At 40.7% G+C, this 12,565-nt stretch overlaps 1 protein-coding gene across 2 annotated transcripts; it reads right to left on the reverse strand.

The window, feature by feature from the left end:
• Window positions 1-825: 825 nt before the first annotated feature.
• tank (TRAF family member-associated NFKB activator) lies at window positions 826-5,637 on the reverse strand. 2 transcript variants are annotated; one of them, XM_037489644.2, is made up of 8 exons: window positions 5,434-5,637; window positions 4,556-4,697; window positions 4,195-4,303; window positions 3,955-4,025; window positions 3,183-3,235; window positions 2,963-3,081; window positions 2,081-2,487; window positions 826-1,391 (listed from the first exon to the last, which is right to left on the reverse strand). In XM_037489644.2, exons 2-8 carry the CDS (start codon window positions 4,652-4,654, stop codon window positions 1,215-1,217), a joined length of 1,035 nt encoding a protein of 344 aa, XP_037345541.2. In that variant the 5' UTR covers window positions 4,655-4,697; window positions 5,434-5,637; the 3' UTR covers window positions 826-1,214. The 2 variants fall into 2 exon arrangements, with proteins under 2 accessions (XP_037345541.2, XP_062420831.1); XM_062564847.1 differs by lacking the exon at window positions 5,434-5,637 and having other exon boundaries at window positions 4,556-5,355.
• Between the last annotated feature and the right edge of the window lie 6,928 nt (window positions 5,638-12,565).

The raw sequence follows: 12,565 nt of genomic DNA on the forward strand, positions 1-12,565 counted from the left end.
AGATGAATGATAATCCGGTTTAGTCAAATGATAGCTCACATACATGCTGTAAAATATGTCAGTGATTGAAACACAATCTGTTCCAATCCCAAATGATATTTTCTTACTTCAGTCCTGTAGGAGCGGCCCTGTATTTCTATAACTATTAACTAATTTATTAACCAATATTAGTCAATAATATTAAAAAAAATTGGCACACCTGGAATGTCTCATTTAAATACTGCGTAGAGCATTAGAAAACTAAATAGTATCATATTAATAACTATAAAAATAATAAGGTAATTGGGAATCTGACTTAACAATGAGCTTGATCCTAATAATGCGTGCAGCCATCTGTGTAGACACTTTTAATGAATACATGGCAAGCTAGGTCTGAAATTGATTTCTAAATTGGTAATATTCCCAACTCGCTACCAAGAATAACGTACAGCTGTTTCAAATTATCTTGGTTGAACTACATAATATGGAACATCCAATGGAATATAGTGCTATCAAAAATAGTGCTAATCACCATGTAAATACTAAACATTTGAGTGATTGGATGAATGTTGTTTACATTTTGCAATTCATCGTCGGTAACATATTGTTGTTCGGAGATATCTGTGAGCTGTTAATTTAAAAGGTTTTAGATAGTCTGAAAGTCTGATTGGAACAGAATGTTTTGGAAATTTACAAAGCAAAACTAATTTATATTTAGTTAAATCATAATTTTATATAATATATATATATATAAAAATTAAGTTGCTTATATGTATATATATAAATAAATTAAGTTGCAGAGCATGTAGAAGAATTAAAATTAATACATACACAACTTGAACACGTTATATATTTATGTAATAATACACTTTATGGCCTTGACTGCCAACCTGTTTCATGTTTCCATATTGAAAATTATCAAAATGATAAAAAACAGATTATATGTCTGCTTTATTTGCCCCATATATATATATATATATATACACACACACACACACATTTCATGTTACGTATTGTCATCACTTGTTAAATCTCAGCGTGACATTTGAAGAATATAATGGGCAAGAAAGTAAAGCAGTCAATTCTTCAATATTAAATAAATGGATCCAAGTCTTCTTGCAGTGTCATTTCAAATCCATTACGCCGCGTGTTCTTTGAGGCAGACAGGACTAGACCTCCGATACCGTAAGTATGGGAGCAGCCGAGGCCCCTGACCCCGGCGTCGGTCTCTGTCTTCACCGGCAAGTGTCGGTTTCATTCTTAGCGGAGAAATGCGAGTAGAGGTGGCTGTTCATTCGGTCCTGGGGAACCACAGCGTGGCAGAAAGCACATTTATCAGGACTGCTGCTCTGAGGCGTCGCCAGCTCTGTTCCCACGTCAACCGCATCACCCGGCTCGGGGCTCCACAGAGGCTGCAGAGCAGGAGGAACCAAAGAAAACAGTACATTATTCACGGCGTTAACAACCTTTACACTAACTCTAATAAAGCATGCTGGACCACTTGGACCTTAAATTGGGGTATCTGCTTTGAGGAATACAAGAATACGTCAACACAAATGTCTGAACGAATACTCCACAACAATAAAAAGCAAAACGCTATCCTCAAGTGTTTAATTATCCTGCTCTGTATGTGTTCAACCACACCATCACACCAGCCTCGCCTATTACCAATGCCCGCGTGGATGTGATCTAGGGAAATAATTACGCTGTGAAAAACTCTTGAACCAAGTTTGAGATGCTGCTCCTATGTCATTCATAATTTCTTTTATTAGGCATTTATACACATCAGCAAAATAAATAAAAAAATCCCACTTAACCATCAAACTTGTTTCATCTGATTCAGACACTGTAATGTGCTTCCATCTGGCTCACACTCCCCAGCAAAGATGCCAAATATAACCAGAGCATCCATGCTTAAGTTTAAAAAAAAAAAAAAGAATCAGCACACATTACACAGTAATACGTTTAAAGTTAAGCCAAGGGGATTTTTTTCTTTTTTTTCATGGATATCACACTGTTTCACTCCTCCATTAAGCGAAGACCAATCAGAGACGGATAATTTGCCACTAGTTTTCTCAAGACTTTCTCCTGTGATTCTCACCTGCTGGGGTCCCCGCACGCTCTCCTGGGAGAGCGGGGACGATGGCGCGTGGGTGGGTGATGGAGGGTAGACAAAAGGCGCGGGCAGTTTCACGGGCTCCTCTTCTGTCAGTGTGGAGGGGACGCCGCGGGGAGGCCGCTTCAGGAACACGGCCAGGCCGCTGTGTCTCTCCGGAGCGCTGTTCAGAAAGTCGTATTCGCTGTCCGCGGAGGGCGGGAACTTGACACTGAGTTTGGTGAGAGAGTCTTCTAGGTCCTTGTCTTCGGGGCTGGCGCAGCGAGACGCCAGAGGCATGGGGGGCGGCATGGGCGGCGGCGGCGGGGCAGCCACCGCTGACCTCAGCGGCGAGGAAAAGGGCCTCTCTGCCGTGCGGTCCGTGCACTGGATGGGCATGGAGAACCACTGATCTGTGAAGAGAGGGTTTACGCCGTTTTTCTTTTGGGGGGGGGTCGCCATGTCGATGTATTACCGCGCTGGCTTTATTAACAATTGAGCTTTTGACATGTGAAGAAGCATATATTTTAATATAAATGCACTATGCACCTGTTTGTGCAAGGGTATATACACAACAATAATTCTTATTTCCTCTACAAAAATAATAATGTCATTCCATTACACTTTTTACACACACATTATCACATTTTTAAACAACGAAGGCCTGCTATGAATCAAAATAACAATGCATTTGAGCAGAGTCCTAGCTAAGGTGTTAAGATCTAATTATCTGAAAGGAAGGTTAAATCATATGTTTATATGACAAATATACAAACCTGTTTCGAAAAAGTAAATTTTGTATATATGTATTAATTTAATTAACCAAACAAACAGATTTATATTCCGGCTTTAAAATAAACAGCAGTTTTGAATACATGTTAATATCACCGTTTGATGCACTGCTTCCTCCATGGAACCTTTTAAGGTGATCTTTTTGTCTCCTGGTTAGAGAGCGAATCTGCCGGAATTTCCCTTGAATGGCTTCAAATGCTTTCAGCATGTCCTGACTGACAAACAAATAAATAAATAAAGAGTAAGAAAACAAAATCCATCCCTTAACTGTAAATGCCCATGATTTTTATACCAATAAAAAGTCTTAGAGACATACTAGTCAAAGCTGCTGTTGACTGGACAACTAGAAGCAACAGTGTCAGTTTTCTCCTGTAAAAAGACACATTAGATTTAAAATGATCATTAGCAACAATTATCAGAGGGCACATTGTTCATGTATCTGCATCACAAATAGAAATTTACTTGGTGGAAAATGTTTTCTGGCCCAATAAATAATGAACAATGAAGCTCAAGCTGCTGGAGTGTAGACGCGATACAATCCTCTAGCACCATCTGGTGAAGTAAACGCGGATACACCTCACGAGGAGGAAAATAAAGGGTGGGTACAATCACAGGGGCAATGTAATCTTGGTTTCCTGGATTGCTTGAACCTTTGGAAAACAAATGAACGGAAACATGAACTAGGAGAGAATTTTTCTTTGCCGAGTCAACAAACTTTGCAGCCAATAGTTACAAACTGAAAATAAATATGTGTACCGTGTATAGTTGCATACATACTAATTAAAAAAGGGTGATGCCGAGACATTTCAGGCACTAGGGCTGTGCTCAAAAGTCATCATGAAGCATGAATCATAAATGGATCAACCGAATTGTGAGCCGTGTAGCTTACCATTAACTTCCCAAGCTAAATTACGATCACCATTTGTTTCATGTGAGAGGAAGCCGTAAGTATGCTCTTTTGCATTTTAAAATATGGGAACAAGATGAAAGACGAAAAAAAAGAAAAAAAAACAGTTCCGCAGCTATCATATTGCTTTGGTTTTTCCAAAGTGGAGACATGAAAAAAGGGCCCCACACAGCGAACTTACCAAGTGCTGCATTTTCATATAAGCGCTGGCCCCATCAGCGAGATGGTTGCAAGGCTCGCATTTCATCTCCCCTGAGGAACACGAAGACGTCTAAATCGACATTTTCAACAGGATGCAATGCCAGGTCGACCAGATTCAGTAAAATGTACCACTGTCCAATATTACCGCCCAGAAGGTTATGCAACAGGGGCATGAATAACTTCTTCTGCATGAAAACATCCTCTTGCCCGTCTCACTAACCTGATGGTTGCCTTTTTGCTGATAACTTAGCTTCAAGTTTTGAAATCAACTGCTGCTGGTCCTGGATCTGCTTTTGAAGTTTTCGAGTGTATCGCTCATAGTGTTCACTCTGTAAAAATGAGTGTTTGCGTTATTTTAAGCACCAATATCCGCAATCAGGTCAATGCCGTTGTGTCTGTGTCACGTTGCCATTTACATATATGAATAATAAGCCCTTTTTTCTCAACGGTTTTCTCGCTATCAGACTGTTAACAGAAATAACATGAGAAGACACACTTCTCACATTTTTTTTTGTTTTGCTATACTGATAAAGCATGGCACATTTCACACAAAGTTGGAGAGAGTCTTCCGGCGTCGTTACCATTTGTTCCAGCTCCTTTTTGGCATTGTCCTTTTCAATGGAGACCTGGCGATAAGCTTCAAAAGCTTTATTGAGCTGGTCTCCGATGTTCTTTTCCATGCCGTGTGCTCCACAATCATCCCTGACACAGCAGACATGAGCCCTATAAGTGAAACCCAGATGTCAGTGTTTTTAACTTTCAAATTTACAGTGAAATGAAACACACCCTGAAAGACAGACCATTTTAGTTAGTGAACCCTTTTGCTTCTTTTACATTGTACAAATAATAGTACAAAGAGCTTAATAACTCCTTAGAGAGATGACAAATTATTTGTTTGATTAAAGTAAGATATGAATGCAATCACAAAACCGAGTAAGATATTACAGTGAATTGCAAAGTGCCTCGTTCTAATTCGTTAAGAAATGATGACGTTGATGAGCAACTAAACCCTTGAAAAGTCATGACAACAAACAAGCCTTCCATGTTTTTGTGTGATCATGTCCAGCAGAGACCTTCAAACAACTTTGGAAGCAGGTAGAGCAGCACGCTTACTTTGTCTAAAAGTTTACAAGCGGAGTGGAGATGAAGCCGAGACCAGCAAGAGGCCGATGTCAGTCTCACCTCTAGAGCGGTCATCGATTATTGATAAACCCCCAACACACATAAGGTTAACCCCGTCACACCAAACGGCTCCGGGACGACAGCAAAGCGAGTTGCACTGCAGCAACACTAACGACCGAGGCGCAGCAGGGAAGCACCTTGACAAAACATGTCATTTAAAAACACTAATCCACAGTTCCGTATTCCTCAAACCGCACGAGAGCGGGTCGCCCGTTGCTCATTCAACCGACCCGCGGATCCGGGTCTCCTCTCCGCCAATGGGCGAACGTCCTCTTACCTTCATTCGGAGCAAAAAAACGATCCAAGTCCAAATAAAGTTGGGGGGGTGGTGTGTGTGTTTGTGAGTGAGTGAGGGGGGGGGAGAGGCCTTTGACACCGCCGCAGCGTCGTCCCCTCAAATTCTCCCGAAGCAAGAGTCGCGAAGCGCCAGAGAGGATATGGCAACGTATGTTTTACATAGCCTAGTTGAGTTTTGGGAACTTCCCTCGGGGAATCCCCGCGCGCTGTAGACTTCCGCCTTCGCTCGATGCCGACCAATCAGCGCCGAGCTGAGAGGAGCGCAGGGTGGTTTGTGCTGCTCAAGGGTTCTTCCAGCCTGCGCGGCTGCAACCGACTGTTGTGCATGGCGAGAAAAAAAAAAAACAAGAAGAAGAAAAAGAAAACATGATTGGGGACACACGGTGCTCGTTTTAACTTTGCAAAAAGTACGTCTCACGTGCATGTTCTGCAAGTTCGGTCCAAAATAAGTAGGAGGGGCTGCAGGCAGTAGCTTTTAACTTTTTCTATCTGCCATGTCAAAATAATCTAATTAAAGGGGTTTACTTTAGTCGACATTGCACTTGAGTGGTTTAGAATTTCTTCACAAATGTGCAATTATTTAAATCAAGAGAAGATAATTAACATTCTGACACACAGACCTCTGAAGGCCACAGTTTATTGTAGTGTGTCATTTTGTGTTTTGCTCATTATACTCAATGTATCTCAAAACCACTACTGTATAGCATCAATTTGTCATGTGCTCACACAGTCAAATGCCCCAAAATAAAGTTATGTTTAGTTAGATTGAATTAAATCAGTCAATTATATAATAATTTTGGGTCTATGTGTAAGTTAAGAGTTTAACATACATTTCCTTTTTTAACTGTCAGCTGAACATTTGAAAAGTTTATGCCTCATTTTGGTCTGGTTTGAAAATATTAGAATGGTGAAAAATCTGTTGTTTTAATTAAACTGAGGGTCAAACGCCATAGCAGGAAATGTGTGATGGCTGTAGTAAAATTATTTGCTGTTTAAAAAAAAATCTTTTAACCTGAAAAGTTAAAAAATCTTCTGTAGCTTTTCTTCTATCTTTTCTTGTTATTTATCATAAATCGTGCAAAAAATCTCATTTTTTATCTTATCTTATATTGAACTCTTTTGTATTGCATTGTTCAAAACCTAAATAAGAATTGTATCTTCATTGTTCTGTGTGTGCACATATAACATGAATTGGGCTCACTGCAGCGAGGTGAGAGCTAACACCACTGGAGGTCAGCAAACACAAATTATTCTTCAATCAATTGCAAATGAGACTAATCATGATTAAGTGGACATGCCTCACTCCCACACATATGAATAATGAATAACAATTTCTCCCACAGTCTGTATGTACACAACCACTTTGTGGCTTGCCCATACTGTGACAGCAACAACATCAAGGCGAGATCAGATCATCTGCTCTGCATTACACACATCAGGAGTGAGCTGTGGTGCCCTCTGGCGATGCCGGTTAAGAACAAAATGCAACCTGTGGCCACAATTTATACCACATGGGAACAGGTTTGTTTGTTCTGTGACATAAAGGCCCCATTATGCTCCTCCCCATCCACCCCTAAAAAACCTACAAAGTCCCTGATGAGGAGGAAATAATGATGACAGAACATTCAGTTCTTCCACAGCCAGCGGTGGACAATTAGCTCAGAATTAGCACAGGCACAGGCATAGCGGCCCTTCTGTTGCAGCAGTTCATTTTGACACTGGTAATAACTCCTAGACCTATGTTTCTTTGAGAAATGACAAGACAATGTTTTTTTTTTCTTTTAAATTTTTTTTTCATTTTTAATAGTCAGTGGCTTACTTCTCCCAAAAACTATGGGCTATACACCCTGAAGCATGTCCACATGTTTCACTGCTCTGGTACCTATTTTTGTATAGTCTTCTTTCCAGCATGTACAAACAAAGCTATGACGCAATACTCTGTCCTTGTGACAAAATGGGAATCCCCCCCCCCCCCCTCATCAATCCTCCATTGTTTTATGTACAACTATGTCTGCACATGATCGAGGCGCATCACTCAGACTCCTCGCTTCATTAACAACTCCCCTCAGAAAAAGGCAATCCAAAAAGTACTGGCTGGACAAAATAATCACCAGTAGATGGCAGCCGTGAGCAATTCATTGAAAAATTCAATTTTTAAAATAAAGTTAGTGGTTCCCAGGGCCTAGAGTCACAGTTGGTATAACCCACTGAAGTTGTAATAATAAGTGAAACAAGGACAGTCCCAAGTGATCAGTGTGAGGGTTTTAGCTGTGTAAATTGAAAGAGCAGATCGCACTTGTTCCAACACCTACAGTTTCCGTGTAATATTTCCCAAATGATAATATATGATGCACTAAATGATTTTTTTTCTTTAACGACCATAATGCACTGATACTGATACCTTACATTACTTACAGGGCCTTTCAACATGGTGATGTGACAAAGTCTCATGTAATAAATTACTGCACATAGTAACATTAACTCTCACACTATGCTCCTTACCCCTCATGAGGCAATTCACACTAATTATTTTTACAATTTATAAAAAAGATTCTGAGTCTCAGTCTGTCACTGATATAATTCACAGCCATGAATGAGCATTTTCTTGGTTCTTCATCAGCTGTGAATTGGTGCAGAGCTTTGTTGGGACCGTCCAGCACCGCGGGACACCAGCAGCCTGCTTCCTCCTGGGGGTCATTTTCAGATATTGTCGTCTTGACCCTCCCTGACATTCCAACATCAACCTCTGATCCTCCTGAGAATGACTTACACTCCCAGAATGCCATCCATTCCTATGTGAAACAACACAAACTTCTTTAACAGCATTCCCTCTGAGAGGTGTCACATATTATTCATGGTGGCTTTTAACCAGGAATATTTGACAATTTGAAGTGACTCTTGTCTTGTGGTAAAGAACAAATAACAAATCTTAGACTGAAAACGACGTAATTTACTCCAAATACCATTTTCTTTTTTTCCGTTTTGCTGACTACTTAGAATGTCAATATGTTACCCGAAAAGACCATAAAATTAGGAATATTGCTGCAATATACTCTTTATTAACTTTTCCTGTCATGCTCTGGGAAACGAGATGGGAAAATTGCAAACATGACGTGACAGATCCATGAATACTTTGTTCCCTTTCATGTAGCAGTCTCAGTTTAGTCGCTCGTTTTTTGATACTTGGATTACCTCCCAATGGGCTTTCTTCACTCTCATAAATCGTAATCTCCTCCATATAGCTCTGCCATGGATTAATGTCAGCTACGACGAAATATGTGTATTTCCGGCATTACAAGGCCAATATTAACATTATACAATAACCCGTAGTGCTGAAAAGGAGAAGGGAAATACGCAGCTTGCATTCATTACAAACCATGAGATGCCTTCAGACAGGTTCTCAATCTCTGTTACGTGCAGCCACCTAAAACAGATACGCAACCAATGACCACATTAAAGTGAGCGGGGGCCAAGGGCGTGACCACGCATTCTTTGAGGGGTCCCCCCCCCATTTGTTAAGAAAAACATAAGTGTTTTAATCCCCCCTTCTAATTGTAAACCTGTGTGATTTCGTTGAAACCAACTTGCGCTGTTCTGCGTTGTCATGGTTATCAGTCAGTTGAGAGAAAGGAAAGTAACGTTAGTTAACTTGTTGGAGAGGAGGTAGAGTAATGGAGGATGGATTTGAGGTTCCCTAAAAAGCAGAGAAAACTGGACCAGCAGTTGATACTGAGCTAAAGGTGTAAGCAAATAAAATGAGTAGCCTCATAAAAGATGTGAATTCAAATGGTCAGCCATGTTCTAAATGTCTGAATGTTCAAATATAAATATAGAATTGTAGGTAATGCACTTAACAAAAAAATAAATATGGGAAAGGGTATTCATGGTTCATTTTGACCCCCCCCCCCCAATGTCTAAACCATGATTATGCCCTTGGCGGGGGGGGGGGGGGGGTTTCTGTTCCCCCAATGCACATTTGTCAATACCCTGACCTCACCACTTACAAGAGGACATCGGTGTTGCAAACAGGCCTCATACATGTTTGCAGAAACGATCTCTAGGGACAATCCCAAAGAAGGCATATAAAAGGGTCAGTTGTTTGTGTTGGGGGGGGGGGGGGGGTTGCCCTTTCTTCTATTATAGGACATCGGTGTATGTGGTTTATTGAATGATCTGTTTACTGTTAGGATGACTGGAGTGTTTGCATGCTCAATACCATGTATCTACTGGTGTGATCGTCTGTACCCCAGGCGCTCTGTCCCATTGTCCTTTGTGATGTGTCGCTGGTGAAAGGGATAATAGGCTTAAAGGGGGCCTGATCTAGATACACATCACACTGGAGCCAGGCTGGAGCTCAGCAGTAGTGTATCTTGAGCTAACGTAAGGGTCCCTCCACGTTTCCTCCGTGTCTGGCAAAATAAACAATCTGCTGTGGGTCTGCAGAAATGTGGGATCAGACCGAGGGCAGAGCGGAGGACTCTGGCATGCCGGGGGAGAGGAGGAATGTTGGGAAGGGGTGGGGTGGGGGTTGGGGGGGGGGGCACAGATCAGATTCCAAAAGCCCCAGAGAGAGGTGGAGGAGGATGAAACGAAACCTTGCTGTCAAGAGTCCAAGAAACTACAAATGAAAGGAAACAAATACCCCAAAAAAGCAATTTCCTCTTTGTCCTTTCTCACGTTGTCCACATTAACATGTTTGTAGCGTGGTTTCATTCTGCCAAATTGTTGTGCCAAAACAATCTTGACACTGTAAAGAGGTGCAATTGGTGTTTTTTTTTTTTTGAATATGTGAAAGTTTGAGTGTCAGAGCAGAGCTGTGAGACACAGCAGTTGCCATCAGAGGCAAAAGCACCCCCCCAATACTGTTTGGTTCGAGGCTGCGGCCCAAGCAGCTTCCTGCTTTTTGAAGAGAACACGATGGGAACGAGTCAAGTGTGAGAAGGTATTTTTATTCAAGTCTTTTTTCATAGGGAATTGTATTATTGTCAGTTGACTCTTAGCCGCTCTTGTGGGCTAATAGTTTTTTTCTCCAGCTACGAGCAAAACTAGTAATTGTGAATATTTTTTATTTAAAGCACTAACCGACTTGTTTTGACTCTTTCGGGCAGCGATTCTGCAAGTAGTCTTTACTGCAAGAGAATTTAATTTCCTGATTGATAGTGGGAGGAAGTTCTCTCCCTGTTCCTGTTTCATAAGAGCTAAACCACAAACCTCTCATTGAACAAAATGTTATCTACATGCAAAGTGAGGTGACGCATCAAACTAACTGAAATGGAAATGTCTATTTAATCGTCCTTTAAACACTTGATTAATTGCATATCTTGTTACCAAATAGTAAATCCCCTTTGTCGATTTTCAAAAATCTTACTAAGAACAAACCCTTGATTTTTGTTCAAAAGTCAATATATTTTAGGTCATTCAACTTTATACAAAATGGCAATGCGTTTCAAGTGAGCCAGCAATACATTGTTGGTGGTCCTCAAATGGGTGCATTGATTTCTAATTTGTCAGTAGATAAGGATTTGCAAAATCAATGGACATGTTGAAATGGAGGGTCACATCGTTGCGTGCATGTGAGATAAAGGACCCTACTGAATGCCTCTATTTCTGCCTTAATGACTGGCTGTAGATTTCATCTCTGCTGCACAAACAAAGTTGTTGTAGTTGTGATCTGCTGTGTAGAACATGACTGAATGAGCACCGAGCACGAGTTGGCGTCTGCTGTTCTAGCAAATGCTCTCTATTTTTATCAAAATCATTTTTTTTCTCAGAGTATATACCAATTAAAGAGCAGACTACAAGTTGGTTATATCGTTTAGTGAAATTGCACAAAATGTCAGTTGTGATGGAACAAAACTGAAGAAGTGAAAGGGAAAAAGAGGATATAGAAAGAAAGTCCATTGCCGACTTGACATAAAGAGCCCTCCAGTGTTCTTCATTACTCCAGCTCATGAACGTTTTATCAGAAGGAGATGATTGCTACTAGCACCATGAAACTGAGAGCATGGATTCACACTATCATTGACATGGAAATCCCATTTCTTGGTGCATTAGCACATCCTCAAACCTGCTTCCTGTTCTGGGAATGGACTTTATAGAACAGGGCCATTCATTCATAGTGTTTTTTTGTAATTAAAAGGGATGGGAGGATGTATCATAGGATTGAACTGCTCACCATATGACCAAACAAAGTCTCATTGTATAAAAAGTTAAATGGAAAACGGGCCTTTATGTCAGTTTGGATTCTGCAGGATAGTCAATATTTTAAAACAAACAATGCTTCACATGAACAAAGTCAAAAATCATCACAGCCTCTTTTTCTCACCAAAAAGACAAACAAGGCCTTTTGTCTTAGGGTTTGTAACTGAGGGCATAACGAGCTCAGCAAAGTAGTGATCATTTGTTAATATTTTGGCAGCAGTTGATAGCAGGCTGCCTCCACCAAAGTCAATTTGAATGTATTGTTAAGGTGAACGCATTAACTGCCATGGTGAGAACCCCGACAATGGCATTACGCTGCGGCTGAACAGCACCATACAGTGTTTTCAATAAAGTTTGGAGAGTTGCCTGGCAGCAGAATGTAAACAATGAAACAGCCCTGTGGCCCTGCTCTTTATGTCAGTGTCAGGACTGAAAGAACTGCCATTGTACACACATAACTCTCATTCTCGGGACATTTGACATGAGCAAAATGAGGGCAGGCTCAACAAGAAAGCCCTCCCTGCTGCGGTCAAGTGCGTCCTCTCGTTTGTTGGAAAGACATTCAGAAAATGTTCAGATCTGTGTGTAAAATGTCAGTAAGTGGGAAGAATTAAAGAAAACCTTTTCCCACAAACCACTTTTTGTGAGCACAATTTTTAAAGAAGGCGACATTGTATTTGCCTCCATGTTTGCATTCTGGTTTTACCTCACATCATAAAGTACTGTCAGGCACAAGTGAACCTGAATTGACATTTATCAGCAAAGCTTAAGTCTTTTATGTAGAAACATGTATGAGTGCACTGCAACCATCCAATATGAACTGTTCATTATGACGTCTCAAATTAGGTGGTTGCAGTGATTTTCAGTTTCCAATTTTCTGATTTCTAAAAAACAGTTACACAAACAAATAA

Source organism: Pungitius pungitius, chromosome 10, assembly GCF_949316345.1.
Source record: "Pungitius pungitius chromosome 10, fPunPun2.1, whole genome shotgun sequence".
In the NCBI taxonomy this organism is placed as follows: domain Eukaryota; kingdom Metazoa; phylum Chordata; class Actinopteri; order Perciformes; family Gasterosteidae; genus Pungitius; species Pungitius pungitius.

What these genes read in the sequence shown, in the direction of transcription:
- tank (XM_037489644.2), bottom strand. Translation starts at nt 4,654, where the DNA reads ATGGAAAAGAACATCGGAGACCAGCTCAATAAAGCTTTTGAAGCTTAT. An exon ending in AGCAAAAAGGCAACCATCAG is followed by an intron (nt 4,026 to 4,194) that starts GTTAGTGAGACG and finishes CGTGTTCCTCAG; the next exon opens with GGGAGATGAAATGCGAGCCT. An exon ending in GCGTGCGGGGACCCCAGCAG is followed by an intron (nt 1,392 to 2,080) that starts GTGAGAATCACA and finishes CCTGCTCTGCAG; the next exon opens with CCTCTGTGGAGCCCCGAGCC.